Source organism: Cavia porcellus, unplaced genomic scaffold (genome assembly GCF_034190915.1).
Source record: "Cavia porcellus strain 051 isolate PalLab524CR breed Dunkin Hartley unplaced genomic scaffold, mCavPor4.1 scaffold_20, whole genome shotgun sequence".
NCBI classification, from domain to species: domain Eukaryota; kingdom Metazoa; phylum Chordata; class Mammalia; order Rodentia; family Caviidae; genus Cavia; species Cavia porcellus.
In genome coordinates, this window is record NW_026947503.1 from 37,033,046 (window position 1) to 37,056,007 (window position 22,962).

At 39.4% G+C, this 22,962-nt stretch overlaps 1 protein-coding gene across 1 annotated transcript in view; it reads left to right on the top strand.

Moving 5' to 3' along the window:
- The window catches only part of Pstpip2 (proline-serine-threonine phosphatase interacting protein 2), an 89,431-nt gene that overhangs the window by 49,092 nt on the left and 17,377 nt on the right, over positions 1-22,962 (top strand). Inside the window, exons 4-9 of the mRNA XM_063231747.1 lie at positions 289-323; positions 6,979-7,085; positions 12,114-12,176; positions 20,878-20,976; positions 21,764-21,809; positions 22,818-22,897. Coding sequence (XP_063087817.1) covers positions 289-323; positions 6,979-7,085; positions 12,114-12,176; positions 20,878-20,976; positions 21,764-21,809; positions 22,818-22,897 — 430 coding nt within the window. The remainder of the gene's footprint in view (positions 1-288; positions 324-6,978; positions 7,086-12,113; positions 12,177-20,877; positions 20,977-21,763; positions 21,810-22,817; positions 22,898-22,962) is intronic.

Consider the following 22,962-nt stretch of genomic DNA (forward strand, 5'->3'; position numbering starts at 1 on the left):
ACAACTGGTTTTAGGAGAAAGAGATTCCTATGTTATTACTGGGGAAAATGAAGCCTAGTGTTGGCGCCTTGTACTTCCGAGGCAAACAATGAAGAATTGCTTATGCTGAGGTTTAAGGAAATCGGGCTTAAGAGGTCTGCGTGTTTTGCCGTCTTCTCACGCTCACTGCAAGGATAAGTCTGTGGGCTCTAAGTTAAGATGTGGCACAGAGAAGCATGCAAAGGCATAATAATAAGACTCTCTAGACCACTGCCAGAATTGAAATCATATGTGTGCTTGCTTTTTTAGCACCCTGAAGAGGGCCCTTGATGTCTTCAAGCAGCGTAAGTGATTTTTAAAAATTGTTTGCTGTCTTTGGTAAGTTCTGTGACTGCTATCAAAGGCAAGTTTAAATTTGATGAGAAATTTCTTCTGGATGAAAAAAATTAGAGCAACTCCTGAGGTGAGTTCTGCAGAGTTGAAATGAACTGGAGGCGCTCCATGCCTGTGTAGCAGATGTGCCTATGGCTTTCTTAGAGCAGCACCTCTCACACGTGAGCATCGGAAACATGTGGAGGGCTGGTTGTTAACACGATTGTTGGGACCCCCCTAAGTTTCTAACTCAAAAGGTCTGGAGTGGAGCGTGAAATTCGGCATGACTCAAAAATTTCCAAGTGATGATGCCAAGGCCACGGTGTGGGAACCACACTGGGAAAAACATCCTTAAGGATAGTGTACCCTGCTTCATTAGAGCTCAGAAACATGCTCACCCACATGCTTTCCACACAGCACCTGCCTCAGCCAGACTTGTCTACCAGCCTAACCCCTTGCGTGTTCTTACTGGCAGTCTGATTTCCTCTTCCCAGAGACAGGTCTGCAGGCCTTTGGGCACTGGAATAGTGTTGTAAATGACTCTCCATTTCTCCCAGATCCTCCACCTTCCCTGCCACACTTTGGTCTTTTTGCGACAAGATTTCACTATGTATTCAGGTTGATTTGAACAAACTGTGTATCCTAGACTGGCCTTGAATTTGCAGCCGTCCTCCTGCCTCAGCCTCCCAAGTGCTGGGGTTTTAGGCGTGTGCCACCATGCCTGGCTCTTTTTTTTTTTTGGTACTGGGGATTGAACTCACAGTTTCACACTTGCTATGCAGGCGTTTATGCCACTGAGCTAAATCCCCAATTTTCCCTATAATTTTTATGCAGAAGAAATCTTCAATTACAAGAAGCCGCAAATGAAACATTGTCTTGGTGAGGTGATCATTCTAATCTGGCTTGTGGCCTGACCAATCTCTGGAACTGCCCTCTCCAAGGATACTAATAATCTTTGTGACATTAAGTCCAGTGGACAATTTCACTGTTCTTCTTGACTCTCCAGTAGCGCTCACCACTGTTGAGCTTTTCTTCTATCTTGAAGCTTTCATCCTGATTGAGTATTTTTGACAGTCAGTACAGAGACAGTGAGAGACATAAGAAGGGGACAAAGGAGGAGGCCTTTAGTGTGGGCATGTGAGAGAGAGAGCTTTCTAGGGATGCAGCAGCTCTTAACAAGAACAAAGAAGTGGGACTACTTTTATTAGTTCTGGCTGGGGGAAGAGTCTGGGAGGTGGACAAAATGACATATCATCTACTGATTTGAAGGAGCAGAGCATCTGCCTGTGTAAAACAGGAGACAGAAAGATTTATTGGGGGCTAGACGGGGGGATTGTGGAGTCTTGGGCTTGGAGAGGGCTCAGTGCAACACTCAAAAAGGGAGCTGGAGATTTATCTCTGAAATGAGGAGGAGAACGTAAAAGTTATCTTGGAGAGATAAGTTGTTTGCCTGGTACCAAGCTGGGCAGATGTCATGTGACATCTAAGCTCCAGGCCAGCAGACCCTATCAATCCCATCTGACCCTCCTGCTTTTCCAGTTACTCAATTGGCCCTTTCTCTGCTCTTCTTTGTCTACATTGTCAGTGTTGCAGGTTCTTAGACCACAAACCTAATCCTTTGTATTAGTCATTTTCCATTGCGGGGACAAAGTGCCTGACATGTAAAATTTGAAGGACAAAAGGTTTATTTTGGTTTCTGGTTTCCATTCCTGGTTTCAGCCACTTTAGGCTGGCTCGAAGGCAGATATGGCACGATTAGAGGCCATGATGGAGGAAAGCTGCTGAACTCATAATAGCCAAGATGCAGTGAGAGAAGGGAGGAGCCAGGCCTAAGAATATACCCAGCTTGGGCCCCTAGGGACATGTGTCCTTCAACCAGGGCCCGCCTCCCAACAGCACAGTCAGCTGTGAGCTCATCAGTGGATGAATCCACCAATAAGGGTAGCACCTCCTTCCAAAAGCCTCACTTCTGTACCCTCCGGGGGGACATTTTAGATCCAAATCATAATACGTTCTCACCTCATCCCTGGCATCAACTACTACCTTTCCTCAAGAATTTACAGATGTGTATCTTTGGGCAGCAATGCTTATATTCCACCACCTACTACATGTTTCTTGAGTGCATCAAAGGCACCTTAAATCAAGGCTTTGCATCAGCGCTCACAATTTTCCAGGCTGATTGCCTGCGAGAGTTTCAGGTCATTTTTAACACCACATTCTACTCTCTCTCTAATTCTTACTTATTTCTTCATTTCTGTTCAAAGTCAGGATGCTATGTTGTAGAAATAACAGGACGCCCTGCTCATTCTTCTCCTTTGCCCACCTAGAAAAAGGCTCCCGTGAGAGGGAGCGCCATTGTGTTTTGGATGTTTTTCTTATTTCACATGGGCATTCTAATTTTATCATGCTTCTTGAGAATAGTAAAAGCTAATTGTAAGAGGAAACTGAAAGTCTTTAGAATTGTCAGGATTTCTTTCTGCTGGGGTGAAGCTCTACTTCCTGTATCTTTTTGTAGGGAGGAAACAGTTTTCTTCCTGTGGGGCCACCTTCACTTTCTCAATTGGCCAATTCTTTATTTGACTCCATGTCTCAAGGTCAAATGGAAAGCACAAGTCATGGTGCCCTCAGCATGTTTTCTTAGTCTTTCTGTTTTTGTTTCTGTATTGACCTTTGGTTACAAATCTAATTTGGATTTCATCCTATCCGGCCTTACTGGTCCCAGGCACTAAGAGCCTGTTCCTGAGGCTTTTTGCCCTAAATGTTTGGAGTCTCCATGTTAATGACTTTTTAACAGACACAGTTGGTGTGACGTGTGAAGTGCTGCTGTAGCTGCTGAGTGACATGCTGTCACAACAAATACAGTTGGTCTCTTCTATTCTCTCACCACAACAATCAACCCAGAGGCCTTTAGGTGCCAGATATATGATAGTTTCTCTCTCTCAGCAAGTAAGCAACCTCTTTTGCAGTAGACACCAACTAGTCAGGCGTCCTCTAATCCAGTTCCTTTTCCACAGTATCCACTAGGAGACTGGAGCAGACAAGGCAGGTTGAGGGCTCATCCCCAGGACTGCCTCCCACCTCCACCTTCGATGTCAGTTGCAAGCCCCCGCTTGTTTTATGGGTGCTTCTTACTAACTAGCAAACATCAGAGTTCCCACAGTCACTTCTTTGACTCAATTAATTAACTTGAGCAGCTCACAGAACTCAGGGAAATACTTACTTACATTTGCTGATTTATTATCAAGGATACCGCTAGGAGAGGGCCATGGAGCGTCCTTGCCTTGTCCGAGCTGCACTGCCCTCCAGGAACCCACACAGAAGCTTTCAAACTTTGTCTTCTAGGGTTTCTATGGAGACGTCACTGCACAGGCTTGCTTTCTCACATGTGAGGTGGGGAGTCCCAACAAGGCCTGTCTCTTCAGGTTCTTCTTGGCTTCTCCGCAGCATTCTTTTCTCCAGGAACGGGGCAGGAATTCTCTGGATTGAGGAGGGCCGCGCAACCTATTATCAGGCAGTCATGTAAGAGAATTTCTTTATGGTCAGCTGAAGCAGGGGAAGATGAGGATTTCCATGATCCGCCTTGGGGAGGGAGTTATAAGCCTAGAGCCACAGATGAAACCTAAAATATATATACCACAATATCATAAATATTAGCTAGTTAAGAGGATAAATAATCCTCTCATAACTTTTCATTAGCTGCTGTCTTCTCTCTTTAATTCATCAATGAATCCATTTCTGAAGGTAAAGATGGTATATTTTCATATTTCTTATATACTGTAAGATCACTTGTATGGGTCAAGAAACTTCAGAATAGGGAGGGTCACCTAAATCATTTACTTTTTTCTCTCAAAAAAGTTTTATTTTCTTCATTTTTGCATAATGTATGTTTATATTAATTTGTATTTAAATCCAACATGTAACTATAAAGGAAATTGTAGACACTAGAATTCCACTTCTCAGTGGTAAGTACATAAGGCATTTAATGAATTTAAATTTTATTCATATATTTATTTATTCATAAACATAAATAGTAGTAATGGCAGGGATTCAGAATCTCTGGGATTGGCCCAGAGCATATATTTCTTAAATGAAAAATGTCAAATTTTAATCGTGTTAGCAACTTGATATATATCATCCCAGATCGTTTTCTATGCATATACAGGTCTTTCCCTCTCTCTTTTTAGCAGGTATATATACAGATAGACATGAGTGAGTTTTTATACAAGAAGATGATAGGCAAATTTCTCTATAATTTGATGTTTTAATTAATGTATCCTAGACAGCTTTTTATTTCAATTCATACAGCTCTGCCTTATTCTTTTCCATTTAAAATTTTTGACTCAACAAAATACCATATTTTCTCCAGAAAAGTGCTGATTCTTTCCCTGCCAACAGGATCGTTTCATACTATGTTCATCAGTACCTAGAATTTTCTTGCTTTTGAAATTTTACAAAACTTAAAGGTAAAAGTGACATATCTTGGGTTTTAAAGTGTTCCATGTTTTTAGTAGTTTTAGGACTGAATGTATTTTCAATTGCATATTAGCCACTTAACTATTCTTTTCTAAATTTCATGTTCTTTAAATGATTTTTTACTACTAGGAAATATTCTTTTTTAAATTTAATTTTAAAGAGGGTATAACTAAACATAACTAAACAGAACAAAGCAGATCAGAAGAAATGTAAGTGACACAGATTTCAAAGCAAGACAACAGGAGATCTACAGTGGCTACCATAATGTCTCTTGTTTTCTTCTAAATAGTTGTCTATATCTTCACACACAATCAATTCATACAAAACAAAAAAGTATAAAGCTGATCAGAATAGAGCCTTTCACAACCAGACAATAGGAAAATCATTATAGTTACCATAATGTCTCTTATTCTCTTCAAAATAGCTATCCATACCTTCATGTATGTTGAAATTAAACAATACGAAAAAGGCTATAACCATTCTGAACAAAGAATAAGAGCATTACTGAATTTCACAGTATGACGATATGGTATCAGCAATGGATACCATAATGTCTCTTTTTCTTCAAAGTAGCTATTTATTTCATCACGCATAATATAATTGATTATCATAAACTGTTTAGGAGAAGTTCTAGGCATGTATAAGCCTCTATATGTATACCTATCCTTTCTGTATTAGAGGGAAGAACAAGAAATAAGACAAATAACAATAGCAAAGAGTCCAAAACAATGACAAATAGGCCTTCAACACAAGGTGGTAGGAACAGAACTAAGGTTGTTGTTTTATATAGTGATCTTCAAGAGTTCCCCAGATCACTAGACACAAACATGCAAAATTGTTTCAATTATATGGATGTTAACTGTTTTGTTCCACAAACTTATAGAATTTGTAGCACAATCATCTTAGCTATTCTGTGTTTATACAAATTTAGATATTTTTCCCCTTCCTTTTTCTTTTTCCTCCTTTTTCCTGAGATGTTATTTTTTTTTCCTTTGAGCAGATTCTTACTCTTACACTGCATCTATTGAGGATTTTGTATCTTATGTACTCTTACCATTTTTTATGCTAGGGAGACAATACAGTATTTACACATGTGAGTGTGATTTATTTCATTTGTGAGTATGCTCTCAAGTTGTATCCATTTACTTATAAATATCTCAATGTTATCATTCTTCATAGCTGAGTAGTACTCAATTGTACAAAAATCCCAAGTCTTTTTTTATCTATTCCTCAGTTGATGGGCATTTAGTTGTTTTACATATTCTTTTTATTTGAGAAATTTAATATAAGTATTTTGTCTTAATTATATCAATTGCAAATATTTTTCTGTTTTCTTCATATGTCTTCAAGGGTATTTGGACAGCACAAGTGTAAAATTTTTTCTTAGATAAAATCTTTCAGTCTTTCTAGACTTATGCATACATGTATATATGTATGTATGTATACATGTATGTATGTTTTGAGACACACTCTTGTTGTATAGCCCAGGCTGGCCTAGAACTTGCAGTGATCTTCCTGCCTTAGCCTCCAGAGTGCTGGGATTATAGACCATACTTGGACATTTTCTACTTTTAATACCATGCTTTAATTTGTTTTTATAGAAAAAGTAAAATTAAAAAGTGTATTTTGTCTATTATAAAGGTAAGTCATTACCACTGTAAAGATTTTTGAAAAAAAGGGAGAAATAACTAAGTTTTTCTAGCCAGTAGTAACTAGTGGAAGGCAAACTTTTGTTGTATGACTGTTTAAATAAAAGTTCAGGCTCCTGAGAGGTTACAGATGGAAAGATCCCAAGATGCTGTGTAAAGAGAATGAAGACTCACATTTGAAGTTATGATTGCTTTAGGAATCTATCCTGGGATGCAAGTGTCTGTGATGGACCCTTGGCTGTGTTTTTCCCCCCAGTGCTGGCCATATGCTAGGTTAGTAATAGTTAGAGGAAGGAGGCTAAGATAAGAGCTTTTAGCCTTGGATTTGGTGGTCAAGGGACATGCTGGGCACAAGAAAGAGCTTAATAAATGTTGGTGACCAGATGATTTTAATGCTTGTTTCCATCTTTTGTGATTATGCATCTATAACTTTTATACTTTTGTGTATTTTAATTTAGATATAATAGAGCTTGATTATTGTTTCATTAAAAAATTCTTTTTGCAGAGGTGGACAGTGTCGCACAATGTCACATTCAGCTTGCACAGACTCTAAGAGAAGAGGCCAGGAAAATGGAAGAATTCAGGGAAAAGCAGAAGCTACAACGGAAAAAGGTAGGAATTGCGAGTATGTTAAAATGTCACCCTTCCTCCTGCAGAAAACCCTGAGTTTTTCTGTTATTTAAACTCCGTAGTTCTTCTTCTAACCCCACACAATTATGCTTTTTTGTAGCCTGAAAAGTTATTTATTGAAGTCTCTATGTGAGGACTCAATTTAGGTGATTGTGTCTCTGACCCCTTTTTGCACCCAGGTCTGTCCTCTTTAAAATGTTTGCAGGACTCAGGGGCCACCTCTTCTTTTCACATGTGCTACTATTACTAAAGCAATACCACTCATAAGCCCCGGACAGATCCCAGCTGGTGGGCTCCCAGATCATACTCTTTCTTCTGGTAAGAAATGAGGTGAGGGCAAGGAACTTGAGGAGACTCACACTGCCCCTTGAAGTCCCTCACATATTGAGTAACCCTGTTACAAATAGGGAAACAGAGGCTCTTGGAAGTCCAAGTAGTTTTTATCTTCATAAAAGCTATGAATAGGCTTTTTTTCATTGAGAGGCTTTATTCTAACTACATGAGAGTCAACAAGAGTTCATAGAACTGGCAAATATTTAGGAAGTTACAGGGACTAAAAAAACAATCTGGGCTCGTAACAAAGTTATTACTTAGATTCAACCAGCCACAATTCTGACTCCTTTTCATTTTGTTCCTGAAAGATTTGTATATTTTAGCTTTACTCTGTAGTCAACTAGGACCTTTCCAGAATTTCCTTCTGTATCCAGGCTTTAACCTGGCCTCTGTGGGGCACAAAGTCTTCCTTGTGTAGTGCCAAAAGATTTCTTTTTTTTTTTTTTTTTTTTTGTGCCAAAAGATTTCTACCCAGCTCTGTGTGGACTTCTGGTGACTCACCTTTTTTGGAGGTCCCTTTGGGACCAGCTGTCCTGGCTTTTTAGTGCCCAGAGGTTATCTGCAGGATGTGTATCCAACACCCAGCCAACTATTAAATCTGCCTGTACCCTAACATCAAACTTGGCAACTTTACCTGTACTCCTGAGTTGGAGTCAGGGACTGGTTTCTTTGGTGGCCCTGACATTTTGTGTGGGTAACAGTTTGTGTGTGTGTGTGTGTGTGTGTGTGTGTGTGTGTGTGTTTGTGTATTGGGATTGAACACATTGCTCTCACTCTGACATACATCTCTATCCCTTCTTAATGTTTAATGTTGAGATAGCTTCTCACTTAAGTCACTTACTTGCCTAAGATGAGCTCAAACTAATTTAGCCTTCCAAAGTACTGGGATTTTAGGCATGTGCCACCATGCCCAGGGCTTAAGTTATTTTTCTCTCATTGCTGAGATGAAATACTGGACACTTGAAGTTAATGGAAGCAAGGTTTATTTGGCTCTCAGTTTGGAGAAGTTTCAGTTCATAGTTGGCTGGCTCCAAAGCAGGGTAGCATGGAAGAAGGGCATCATAGAGCAGGCAGGCAGAAGGCAGGAAGCAGCAAGCAGCAAGTGACAAGTGACAAGTGACAAGTATCAATGACCACAGCAGCTTTCTCTGTCCCTTATATTTTATCCAGGCTACTTGCCATTAGGGTGGGTAGCATTTACCCCAAAATCCTAGCACTGCACCATGAATCAATTCCAGCATCACATCCTTAATCCCAGAATCACACTTTAGAGCCATCCACCACCAAAAGTTCTATCTATAACCACATGAGGTTTGGGGGACATCTCTGTACAAGCCATAACACCTGGCTTGAGTAGTAGTCTCCTATTGGTGTCCTTATCTTTCATTTATTGTCATGTTATGATCCACACTTAGCATCACCTGACTTTTTCTCAATTCACAGCCTGTACTTGTTCTGTACCTCTTACTAGGAAGGAAGGGCAGATAGGAACATTTAAGGAATATTACATCAAACAATTGCACACATTTTTTCCATTGTTAAGCCAGAGGAGTGTGTCTGGCTGCAAGACGTTTTTATGAATAGAATTAGCATTCATGTTATACCCATTGACTGGTCAGACACAACTTTATGTTGACATTGCCAGCCTTGCTCTCCTGACTAGGGGAATTTCAATTTTTCAAAAGTTAATGTCTTAGATAACCAGAGTCTATGCACATGATTTCCACTGAAGAGAGGAGAATCATTTCCTCTTGTTTTCAAGTCTCTCTGACAGCTCTGGCTTTTCCAGGGACAGTTTTTTTTTTTTAAACCAGATTTCTGAAACTTCCCCTCTTAACAAATTGCACGACCAAATTGTGATGCATTAGTTAGACAAGTCCTGAATTCTGTAACGCAGTAGAGTAGCCTGTGCTCAACTTGCTGCTATCACCAAGTTCCCTCTACAGCAGAGAAATATGTTACGAGCTTTGAAAAGTCCAAAATGGATAAATTTGTAATTTGTTGAGTAATAGTGGTCTTTGGAGTTGCACCACTTCTGTATTTAATTTTGTTTTAAATTAAATTTTAGGGAAAAGATGTCAATGCTAACTTCTCATTTTTTAATGGTCAAACTGCATGCTTTGGCCTTCCACTTCTTGGAAATTAAGCCATTTCCACTTATCAAAGAAAACCATGAGTTGGTTTATTTTAACACACGGGGATGGAAAAGGTGTGGGTGGATGGCTGGTAAGAGATTTATGGCTGCTCACTCTTTTTTTTTTTTGTCTTTTTTTGAGATGGGGTCTTGCTATGCAGTTCAGGCTGGCCTTGAGCTCACTTTGTATCCCAGGCTGGTCTCAAACTCACAATGATCCTCCCACCTCAGCCTCCCGAGTGCTGGGATTACAAGTGTGAGCCACCATATCCAGCTGGCTGCTCACTCTTACGACTAATATTTTCTGAGGGTGGACATCAAAATGGACATGGTTATCCTTCTGTCACTAAGCAAAGAGCATGGCCAGATAGACTAGTATGCCACAGATTCATGGTAAAACATGATGAGACTTACATGATGCTGGGGAAAGAAATGTGCCATCTGAACACACAGTGGAATCATGAACCTCATCCATGGGGCCAGAGGAACTTCTGGAAGAAATATTGTTGATGGTAAGGCCAGCAGAGTGAAAGGCCATCACATGAAGCAGTGAGAGGGTCTTAACTTATCCCTAGAAGCTGGGAGGGAGTAGAGGGCTCTTTGGGTCTCATTCGCAGCAGTCTTGATGTTTGAGGGTGCTGAGGTTTCTTCTTCATCCCAGAAACATCCTTAGCATGACAAAGGTGGCACATGGCCAGTCACTCTGTCCTCTGGTGCCCACATTGTTTTAGAGTCTCAGCTGAGATGCAAAAGGTCACCAGAGATATTTGTGATGTCTACGAAGAGAGCCATCTCCTGATCAGGAAGCCTTCCTTAGTAACTAGCACTGATGCTTCCAGTTTGCAGAATGTGGTCTGAGAGGAGATAGGTGGAAAATAGACCACAAAGCAGCCATTTCAATAATTTACCTCAGGGATATCTGGGTTATTTGTAAATATCTTCTCCTTTGTCTCTCCATCTTGCTTCTCCCACTCTATAGCAGAAATAACTGTTTTGCACTGCTTTGGGTTATCAATAATGCAATCATATTTTCACTGGATTGGTGTAAGCAGAAATTCTGAGTCCTGGAAGAGACTCTTTCCCCAGAAGACCCAAAAGAGAACCTTTGATTCACTGGGGTCAACATGAGTAGCATTGCCCTACGGTTGGAGACTGACATGGCGAGATGAGGCAGTGTAGCAGACAGAGGTGGCTCTGGTGTCTGGAATCTCATCAGTAAATCCTTGAGTGGCCTTGAGCACACGTGGCATATCACTTCTTGGACCTTATGGGTCGTGCTTGTCAGGTTAAAGTTGGTTGCTGCTTTCTTGCTCCTCCTCCTGGCAGAAGAGCATAGTTGCTCACGTGAACCTGCAGCTCCCTGCCTGATATGACAAGGATCTACTGGATGTTCTTCTGCATGGGGCTCATGTTGGAGCCCTGGTCTATGCTGTCCCCCTCACCCCCATTAATGGTGAAAGGTCACCTTCTGGTACATTCTTTCATCTAGGTTTGAATATTAATGGTGGATTCTCTGAGAGCTGCTTGTCACGCTCCCAAGGGAGTTTCATGTACCCCACAAGCTCATATTTGAAGTGAGACCATCTTAAGTATTCCCTCCGATACCTTGAAAATCCATTTGTATTTGTATGTTATGGTGATAGACAGAAACTTAACTGACATCAGGGAAATTGTTGCCAAGTGAACTCACTGGACCTTGTCTTGGCTGAGTTAGGTGAGATAAAAAGTAGTAGGGTAGCATCTTTTACGTATCCTACAAACAGTTCTTCCCCTATTTCCTGGGTTATTTACTGGTAAAAGGTGTGTCACTGATGAGCTACAGAAGTGAATGTTTGCCAGGCAGGCACTTATACCACTGAGCTAAATCGCCAGCCCAAGAAGTGAATGTTTATGTCCTTAATTTAATTTAACATAAACTTACAGAATAACGGCCCTCTTTTAAGTACAAATGGTGCTTTTAACAAAAACTTGAAAATTCCCCTTTGAAGCCAAAGTTTATAGCACTCGGGAGGCTGAGGCGAGTTCGAGACCAGCCTAGGCTGCAAAGTGAGCTTAAGGCCAGCCTGAACTGCATAGTGAGACCATTTCAAAAAGACAAGAAAAGAAAAAAAGAAACCAAAGTTTATTGATTTCAGATTTAGTGAGCAGAATGTTTTAAGGTGATCAGTGAGTCTCTAAAATGTCTAAATTTTTCTGGCTTTAATGTCTGACTGCCCGAGTTCAAAGATGGACACCATCTTTAACTAGCCCTTAAGCCTTGGATACATTGCTTAGCCTCTTGGTTCTGCAGCTTTCTCATTTGTAAAATGAGGGTAATAAATAGCATAACTGCCTTCTGGATGGTATGATGACTCAGTGCAGTAATTCATGTTGAACCCCTAGCTCTCAAGATAAACTGGTATTAATAATAACTTCTGGGCTATTTGTGTGGCTCGGTTGGGAGCCTAGCATGTGTGAAGCCCTGGGTTTTGATCCCTAGCATTGCAAAAAATATATATAAATAACCTCTGTTTTCACTAATAGTACTTGCACTCTCCTTACAGACAGAAATTATAATGGAAGCTGTCCATAAACAGAGGAACTTACAATTCAAGAAAACCATGGATGTGAGTCATATTTTATTGCCTTCCTCCCTCCCAGGGCTGGGTAATAGGGAAATTTTCAGAAATATTGTGCCGTGTATGAGCATATTCCTACTCAGAACAGCAGTTCAACAGTTATTTATCAGTGTAGTGTTTTAGGGAAAACAATCTTTAGTGGTTTGGCTTTCCTTTTTAAGGTCTTGTAAAGCTTGATGACCACTGAAAATGCAAAGCTGCTATCTTTCTGATAACCTGGGGAAGTAAAGCAAGTCAATGTAATTACTGTAGACCAATACACAAAAACATGTATATGAAACTATGCCATTTATTTTGTATCGGAGCCTTTGTCCTATGGGTATTTTGAATCTTGATTGTTTATCTCTTACTGAGTGACTCTTTCCTGCTTTAAAATAACTGAAAAATTGTAAAAGTCATCTTTCCTTTAAGTAACTTAGCAAAAATACTTGGCAAGATTGCAAGGTAAGGCAAATTGCTAAGGATCTCATTCTAGCTTCACATGGATCTGTTAACCATGAATACAATAATTCTACTCTGAGAATGTTTATGACTTCTTTGTACAGATGTGCATCATGATACTCTGTAACTGTAACATGATGTGAAAGTGTCACCAGTGTTGATATATGTGCAGTCCATCCTGCTGTGTTGTTTTTTTCTTTGATATATACTACCTAAAAACATTTGATAAACAGGAAATAATGTCCCTGTCAGAGTAGTGCACAACAAGGGTTGGTGAATACGTGATTTTCCCTCTAGATCTTTTAGGTTTTGAGCAGTTCTAACTTTCTCACAATTAGAGAGACAGGCTTATGAAAATTTAATTTCCTTAATTATTTCACCTACTTAAATTTAGAGCTATGTTAATATTATATATTTTTTGCTTCCCTTGTCAGAAATCATTTAGAAAATTTGACAGGAGAAAGGAAAACTATTACATTTACTAATTTTTTCGCTTTTCACATTCTTTTATTTTCTTATTTTCTTTCTACTGTTCCAAGCTTTGTTTTTCTTTCTCTTCTTTGTTTTTTTGGTTTTGTTTTGTTTTTTGAGACAGAGTCTTGCTATGTAATTCAGGCTGGTCTACACTCACTATGAAGCCTAAGCTGGCCTTACAGCAATCTTCCTGCCTCAGCCTTCCCAGTGTTGGGATTAGAGGTATGCCCCACCATGCCCTGCTTGAATATGGGATTGTGTGTTTATAGTTCTTTTCTTTCAGCATTTGAAATAAATTGTGTTATTTTTTCATGGTCTCTATGATTTCTAATAGTGTTACATCTTTTCTTTTATCTTTTTTAAAGCTTATTTATTTCTCTGTTCATATTAGGTTCTTTTTTAAAATTTTTTTTGTATGTTTACTTGTTTTTTGATTTTGAGACAGGGTCTCTCTCTGCAGTTCAGGCTGGCCTTGAGCTCACTTCGTAGCCCAGGCTAGTCTTGAACTTGATCCTCCTGCTATAGCCTCCAAAGTGCTAGAATTACAGGAGTGCATCATTGTTTTTTTTTTTTTTTTCCTTTCTCAGGACAGAATCTTGTTGTGTAGACTCACCTCAAACTCACAATTCTTCTGCTTCAGTGGCCTGCGTACCTGGGACTACAAATCCATACCACTGTGCTCAGCAACTGCTACCTTTTTTTTTTTAGCTTACTGATCCTCTTGTCTCTTCCATCTTTTGTTAAGCTCATCCATTGAAATTTTTTATTTTAGTTATTGTATTTTTCACTTCTAAAATTTCTGCTTTATTCTATTATCTATTTCTTTGCTGAGCTTTTCTATTTCTTTGCAAATACTATGTATTTTTTCATTTAAGTATGGAAATGCTTGCTGAATACTTTTTTTTTTTTTGCTGAATACTTTTATAATAACTGCTCTAAAGTTTTCGTGATATAATTTTAACATCTTTCTCCCTTCTTGATGGTGTCATCTGTTACCTTTCGCTTTTTTCATTCAGTTTGATATCTTTCTGGTTCTTGGTGTTAGTGATATTTGATTGATTTTGGAACTTTGGGGATGTTACAAGACTTTGGAGCTTATTTAATCTTTTGGTTTAGCTGCCTTCTCTCATACCATCCCAGCAGCAGGGAAGTGAGACCTCGTTATCACAGGGGGGTAAAAGTCCAAGTCCCCTTCTTGGATTCAGTGTCACCACAGAGTAAGTATGCCAGTACTGGAAGGTGGTTAATGTTCTGACTCTTTGTTAGAACCCCTCTGACACCACAAGATGGGGGACAAGGGGTACCTCATTACTGTAAGGTGTGAATGGAAATTCTGGTTCCCCACACGGTTTCCACTGGCAAAGTGCTTGGATAGCTTTGGTCCCTCTTAATGGGAATGAAAATCTCAGATGCCACCTAGGCAGGGGATGATGCCTAGGCAGCTTGGTGATGATGGAAGTTTAGACTCTCTGCTTCACTTTTGGGGATGGGGCCCGAGTTTTTCATATGGTGTTTAGTGGCAGTAAAATGGTTATTTTCCTTTTAAAATTTCTGGCCAGCCATGGTAGTGCACACCTGTAATCTTAGCACTTGGGAGACTGAGGCAGGAGGACCGTTACAAGTTCAAGACCAGCGTGAGCTACAAAGTGAGCTCAAGGCCAGCCTGAACTGCATCGTGAGACCCTGTATCAAAAAGACAAAAAAATACTTCTACTAGTATATGTTTGCAGTACATGATTATTCATTGTGTATATTTGCTAAAAGCTTTGTGTTCTGTTAAGCTGCCCTTTTGCGAGTCTTTTGGCTAAAGAAAACATGCTTTGTTGAGGCTCTTTTGGTCTGTGTTTACTGGTGTTCGTGAGTTTCCTGCTTCTGTGGCATTCAGTCTATGATATACGAAGCAAAAAGAAGCTCAAGAAACTCACTGTTGGGTTACTCTTTGAGGCCAAATTCGTTAAACAGTCTTCTTTTACTTTTCAGAATCTTACGTTTGCTTTATACATAATGTTTACGGTTTTAATTATGCTAATGTGGAGGACTGGAGAAAAGTACAGCTGTTTCATCTTCCCAAAAGCCTGAGACAGTTTTCTAACAGATATTTTGCAATCTTTTTGGTGTAAATGTATTATATAAACCTCATCATCTTTTAAATTTATTTATTTAAATTACTTTTTTGTTAGTACATATTTGCTATACAGAATGAGTACAGTTACTGTGGAAATTTGGTTCATATACATACTGCATGTTAGTCCTTTTTATTTCCTTTTCCCCTCTTCTCCGTCTACTATTCCGCCATCTCTGAATCCCCTTCTCATATGTAAAACTTGTACCTCCGTGTTTCCTATCATCTATCTTTTTTTAATTTTTTCAAATTTTAAAAATAATAAAACTCAACTGAACAAAACAGAATAAATTCAATCAAAATAAAGCAGTGAAACTGGTACAAAACTTCAAAGCAGGATAAAAGAAAAACAATGGCTGCTATAGGTATGTCTTGTTATCTTTACAATAGTTGTCCATTCCATCAGATATAACAAAATCAAACCAAAACAAAACAGAATAAAACCAACCAAAACAGAGCACTGAATAAAGCAAAACAATTAATGGGAACAAAACAAAACAGTGGAAACAATATTGGATTTCAAAAATGAGGTAGAAGGAAATCCCCATATTTGCTACATTGCATACTGTCATCCTCCCAATAGATGCTCAGCCTGCTGGTCCCTGGCCTGCATACTAAAGCAAAGAATACAAACATTCAGTTGCTTTTTGTACCTCAGTTGCTATCAACTTAGCCTGTCCTTTGAACCAGCTGGTTGCTTATGGGGGTGGGGGTGGAGTGGTTATTTTCAGCCCCTGGGAGGTGCTATCTGACTTTTCTCTTCCTGGGCTCCACATGGATTGTGCAGCTTACCAGGAAGGCTAGTTGGCTTCTTGGTGTGCTCCTCCCAGTCCCAACATGGCCGATTCTCGAGAGGTGCTATCTAACTTGTCTCTTCCAGGGCCCTACAAGGCTTGCACAGCTTACCAGAAAGCTCTATAATCTACCTTTTATTATGGTCTTTAAATTATTTATACTTAAGGTTTCTCATATAAGAAGAACCATGTGTATCTGATTTATTTCACTCGGCATTATAGTCTCAAGGTGCCTCCATTTTTCTACAAATAACTCAAATGTATCCTTATTTATGGATGATATACACACATACATTTTTATTATCATTCATCTATTAATAAACTGCTTCCAAGATTTGCCTATTAAAAATTATGCAGCTTTAACATGAATACTGCATCAATTTTATGATAAGAACCTAAGACTCTATCTTCAGGAATTATCCAAAATATGACAACAAAGGCATGAACATATTCAGTAATGAAAACCGTAAATGAGTTAGTAACTGACAATTAGAGAAGGGTTAAATATACTAGGCAATCTTATAAAATACAAATATAAGGACTGTGTTGAAACAGGGAAAAATTGCTTAACATGTCATACTAAAAAAATAAAAATGGATAGACAAAGAACTAATAATGTGAATAAAAATTTAAGGCTTTTTCTTTTGATACTGGAGATTGAACCTAGGACCTTCACATTGAACTATGTCCCCAGGCCTTTTTTATTTTTTATTTTGAGAAAAGTTCTTGCTATGTGGCTAAGTTGCCCTAGCTGGGCTTGAACTTGCAATCTCCTGCCTTCATCTCCTAGAGGGCTGGGATTACAGGTATGTACTACTATATGTGGCTTAAAATTTCTTTTTGTTTTCTTTTTTTGTTTTTTAGTACTGGGAATTGAACTCAGGTCACATGCTTGCCAGGCAGGCACTGTGCTACTAAGCTACATACCCAGCCCTTAAGATTCCTTTATAGTAAAAGAAAAATATTATCACCTTATGTATACTTCTGTGATAGATGAAACAGTTGGGAAAATATAACTTATAGCTGGTTAGTTCCTAATATACATTGAACTCTTTAAAAAAATCAATTAAATTTTAAAATGCTCCAATAAAAAAGTAGGCAAAAGACATGAAATAGGAAAGGTAAACCACTTTATTTCTTACCTTTAGAAGTTTACAATATGTGGAAAAGCCAGACATGAAATCAAATATAATACAATATATCAGAAATTATGGTACCCAAATCAAGTGTTTTGGGAATGTAATAATTTACACAGAACTATATGTCAAGCACTGAACCTACTTTAATAATAATGAAAGACATACAAATAAGACAATATGCTAGCATTTTCTCCTCAGTGGTAGATCTAAGATTAAAAATTCTGACTTAACAGTGTTGGTGAGAGCATGAGGAAATAAGTACTTTCGTATAACAGTGGTAGGAGTATATTGTAGTCAGAGATTGCAAGGAAAATAATTACATATAGGACACATAACTTATAGTTTTATTTTATAATGGTCACCCAAGAAGTCAAATACAAAAGAAAGAATGCAGGAAACCTGTCCATTAAGACCCAGTGAATCCTGCTGAGGGCCTGGATCCCATGGCAACATCCTGCATGAAGTCAGCTGAAGATCTAGAATCCATGACGATGTCCCCAAGTCCAGCTGGAGGCCTGTAGCCAACGATAATATCTCATGCAAGTCTGTTTAATGGATCTGTGCCGGGTCAGTGGCCAAAGGTCAGCGGTGGAAGCTAGAAAATCTGTGCCAGTGGGATGAAGGATCTGGGCCAGCAGGCTGAGGGTTCTGCACTGGAGCCAAGAATCAATGCTCCGAACAATGACCAGGTCTCCCTTCTCCTTCAGAAACTACCACAGCCATCCTCAGCAACAGTGAGGTCCTTAGCTCCTCCAACAATGAGTACAGCTGAGCTCATATCAGGAATGCAGTGTGACAAGCTTCTTCTAGAGTCTGAACAGCACACCATCTTCCCCACCGGAGCCAGGAAGTGGTAAAGACCAGAGCTCCCACAAAGGGAACTGCAGTTATTCCTGATAACAACAAGGTCCCAAGCTCCTCTGACGATGAGAACAGCCAAGTTCATATTAGGAAAGAAACTTGACAAGCTCCACCAGAAGAACCCATGGCAACAGGAGAACCAACACCACCACATAGAACCAACAACACATCTTTTTTCTCTCCAGTTCTCCTTTTTATATTGGCAACAATTCACACACTGGCCATCCATGCTCAGCATCACACTGATTCAGTTCAGCTGGTATTACAAGTTGACCACCAGTTATCAGGCCACCTCAGAATATAAATTGGTGCAATCATTTTGGAATAAAGTCTGATGTATAAATGCTTTTTTGCCAGATGATTATACTTTTAAGATTTTTTTCCTGGGGACTGGGGATTTAGCTCAGCGGCATAAGTGCCTGCCTTGCAAGCAGGCAGTCATGAGTTTGATCCCCAGTACTGATAAAAAGGAAAAAGACAAAAAAAAAAAAAAAAAAAAGATTTTTTTCCTGATTGGCATACATAGTAGTCAAAATAAAATTAGTGTATTAGTATGTCTAAAAAATGAGAAATAAATATCTGCTAGTAAAGAGTTGATTGAGAAAATTATGGCAAATGTACCTATTTAATACATATATGCATTTCACAACCATTAAAAGTTTTGATTTACAGGGATCATGCCTGACATAGAGAAATGTTTCCAACATATTGCATGATAAGAATTATTACATGGATCTCATTACATGAATATCTCATGCTCTTGTTCTTATGAAAAATTGTGAACTAATATTTCTATATGTGCATAGCATATAGAGACAATTGTAAGCTTCTTTACCAGAAGGCTAACCCTTACTAAAATGCAGAGGATGCTGAGAAGTGTAGAGAGGCACAGGAAGTACTTGGTAAGCACAAGCTATTCCACAAAGGATGCTTTATTTTTTAGTGACTTTTTTTAAAAAAGAGAATAAAGCCAAGCAAAATAAAACAGAATAAAGCCAGTCAAAATAAAGCAGTGTAAGTGACACAGGACTTCAAAACAATATGAAATCAACAATGGTTACCATAATGTCTCTTGTTGTCTTTCAAATAGCTGCAGATACCGTCAGATGTAATAACAATCAAATAAAAAGAACAGAATAGAACCAATAAAAACAAAACAATGAATGCAGTAAAGGACTTCAAAGCAAGACAATAGTAAATCCAAAATGTCTACCATAATATATTCTGCTATCTTTGAAGTACCTGCCCATGCCATCTGATATAATAAAATGAAACAAAACAAAATAGTAAAATCCAGCCCAACAAAACAATGAAAATGATACAGGACTTCAAAACAAGATAGGGAATTAACAATGGCTACCACCCTCAGGAGATCCCCCAAAGATGCTATACTGTACACTGTCATCCTTAGGATAGATGATCAGACCACTGGTCCTAGACCTGCAAAGTCAGTGAAACACCAAACACCACAAGCTTTAAATTGTATTTCACCTCGATAGCTATCATTGCAGCCTGTGTTTCTCTAGATCAGCTGGTACCTCATGGTGGAGGGGTTTGGCTCTTCTTGTTTCCCAGCCCATGCCCTGGAAGGGACTGGCATCTGGCTCTCCCTGCAGCGGCCCATGCATGGTGCTGATTCACAGGGAGGGCTTGCTTTTTGGTGACTTCTTGTTCTTCCATCGCAGTCTGTGAACAGCACTGACTCATGGGAAAATGCTGGGATTTGGCTGTTCCCCTGGGGGGCCTGCACATGGTGCTGATTTGCAGGGAAAGATTGCTTCTTGGTAGCTTCTTGTTCTCTTCTCCCACAGTCCCTATTTTTAAAAATTATTATTAATTTGAATTTTATTGGTTTTTCAGGTTGAATTCCATTTATAAACAATTTTGTTTATAAATGTGTAATAGCTATAGAACTAAAGCTTATGTCAGCTTTTATTTTTATGAATAGAATTTATTATATACATTTATATATAAAATCCTTATTTTGCAGAGGGAGAACCTATGCCCTTAGGTTTAGCACTTAATCTCTGGTTCATAGGTAGCCTCAGAGAAACCAGCCAAACACGGGCTAGAAATGGAGTGTCTTCATTCTTAGTCAAGCACTGTCTTCCCACCATTTTTAGTTATTAGCTAATTGGGTCACAAGTTTGGCTTTATTTCCATATTTGAAACAGAAAATTTTTCCTTGATTCAATAATTATAATCATGGTGGCACAGGATAGACCATTACCTATTTTTTTGTTTTTATGTGTGTGTTACTGGGGATCAAACTAATGAGATTTATTCTTAGACCTTTCAATATTTATTTTGATACAAAGTAGGGATGGCCTACTTTTAAACTGCTTAAGTCAACATTCTTTAAATCATAAAGGAATCTGACTATACTAAGGCAAAAGAAATGATGTCTTTGGTCCCCCCTCAATAGTGATGGCCAGGAACATTAGAGTAGTGAGGTGTAATTAGAATGTGTTGGTACCAATGACCAATGATGGCATATAAATTCTGAGAATTAATGATGGCTACATAAATGTTGGATTATGTATCATGGAATTCCATACACATTTTGATTTTGCTTATTTCAGATTTCATCTTTTATTCAGTCAATTTTTAAAGTTCCTGTAATGTTGTGTTACTAAACTGGAATTATTACTTCCATGAAGTTGCACCTCTGTCCATAATTTGGAAGAGGGCTAAAGTCAGAAACATTGCATAGACTGGCAAGAATGAGCTTCTGCATTCTGAAAGTCCAAGGTCTAACCAGACTGTCCTGTTTCTGCTGGGCTTGGATGGCTAAGGCGGCTGCTTTCCAGAGTTGTAACCTGCTCACTTGTCTTGGCCTTCTCTTTGTAACAACAAAGGCAAAGAAGATTTATGAGCAGAAATGCCGGGACAAAGATGAGGCAGAACAAGCTGTCCACCGAAGTGCCAACGCAGTAACCACAAAGCAACAAGAAAAGGTACCTAGGGGGGCTGACAATTTGAAAGATTGAGATTTTAAGTGTATCAGTTTAAAACCAACTAACAGGCCTGGGTATGTAGCTCAGTGGTACAGCACCTGCCTGGCAAGCATGAGGCCCTGAGTTTGCTTCCCAGCACCAAAAAACAAAAACAAAAACCAACCAAACAAACAAACACCAACTAACAGTGTTTAAAAACCTTGTTACGGGCTGGTAATTTAGCTCAGCAGCACAAGCACCTGCCTGGCATGTGTGAGGTCATGAGTTAGATCCCTAGGACCAAAACAAAAACAAAAACAAACAAACATTGTTACATTTTCGCGGTTGGAGAAAGTACTAGGAAGCATGGCCATGGGGAGAAAAGGGTAGCATAGGAGGCCTGATTTATTTTTTTCATCTTTTTCAAAACAAACAGCTCTTTCATTTGTTGCCTTTTGCTTGGGCAGATCGGAAACTTAATTTTATAAAATCATGACATAAGATTGTCAGCAACAAGAGGGTAGGAGTATGTGTTTAGTAAGACACAGGGCATCGTGTTTATCACCATTTTCTTATGAGAAGAAGCTGCAACTTCGACAAGACCTTGTCTCTTCATACTCATTGCTTTTTTTCTTTTTTTTTTTTTTTGTATTGGTACCGGGGATCGAACTCACGACCGCCTGCTTGCAAGGCAGGTGCTTATTGCCACTGAGCTAAATCCCCAGCCCATACTCATTGCTTTTACATGTGTTCCTCTGTGGAAGCCTGGCCTAGCATGCCTGATCTCTGTTCTTTTTTGTCTCTACAGCTTTTTGTGAAACTGGCAACTTCAAAGACCGCAGTAGAGGACTCAGGTGAGGGGGCTGTTCCTCTGGGTGGGAAGGGGTGGTGGTGGGGTTTACATTATCCTGTGTGTTTCTGAGAAAGTAGTTTTACAATAAAGAACCGATGTATTTATAGTAGGCTTAACAAGATATTAGAAGAAGGAAGGGAAGGAAGGGATAGAAGGGAGGAATGGCAGGTATGCAAGAATCCTAGGAAGTAGGAAAAAGCTCCAGAGGTGGCAGGTTCTGGTTGCTGCCTTGAGCATAAGGATTCGTAAGGTGGAGCTCTATGGGGCTGTTTTGGAATTGATCTGATTTTTTTGTGGATACCTATCTAAAAGACTGTTTCAGCACTGGCAGCCCTCATCTACTGTGAAAGAAACAGCAGAGGTGCAAAGCCTTGTTATCCCTGAAATTCAAAACCCAAACCAGAAGATGTAAAGCTTCCTAATTCCCAAAAACAAGCCTCTTGTGAAGGCCGTTGCTCTAAATAAAAAAACAATGTATTTTGGATTGTACAAATTCAAAGGAAAAACCCGCGCATGGTGGCACATGCCTGTAATCCCAGCACTCAGGAGGCTGAGGTAGGAGGTAGGACGATTGCTACAAGTTTGAGGCCAGCCTGGGCTACACAGTGAGTTCAAGGCCAACCTGAACTACATAGTGAGACCCTGTGTCTAAAAGTAAAATAAAATAAAATAAAATAAAATAGAAAATAGTTTATAAATAAAAAATTATTTGCTGAAAAACAAATTATCTTGGTGCTGCTTTAGCACTCAAGACAGTTCTCTTTGGATCCCTCGTTGGAAAATTTTCCAGAAAATGAAAAGAGGTGGAAGTTACTGAGGCAGAAAACCTTGGCTGAGGTTCTTCTCAGCTTTCACTTCTTCCTTGAGGCACTTCTGGCTTAGAGCTTGGTTCATTGTTTGAAGGAAAGTGACACCCACCTTGTGGCTGTTTAAGGCCTTGTGAACTCACCACATCTCTGACGAGCCTGCCATCTAGACTCTGAATCAAGGTTCTTCCCTTGCATTGCAGACAAAGTGTATTTGCAGCACGTCAATGCACTGGACAAGATCCGAGAAGAGTGGCAGAGCGAGCACGTGAAGGCCTGTGAGGTACCTGGAACCAGAGGCTGCTCACGAGGGCAGGCAGGTCTTCTGCCTGAGACCCTGGAGAGCCA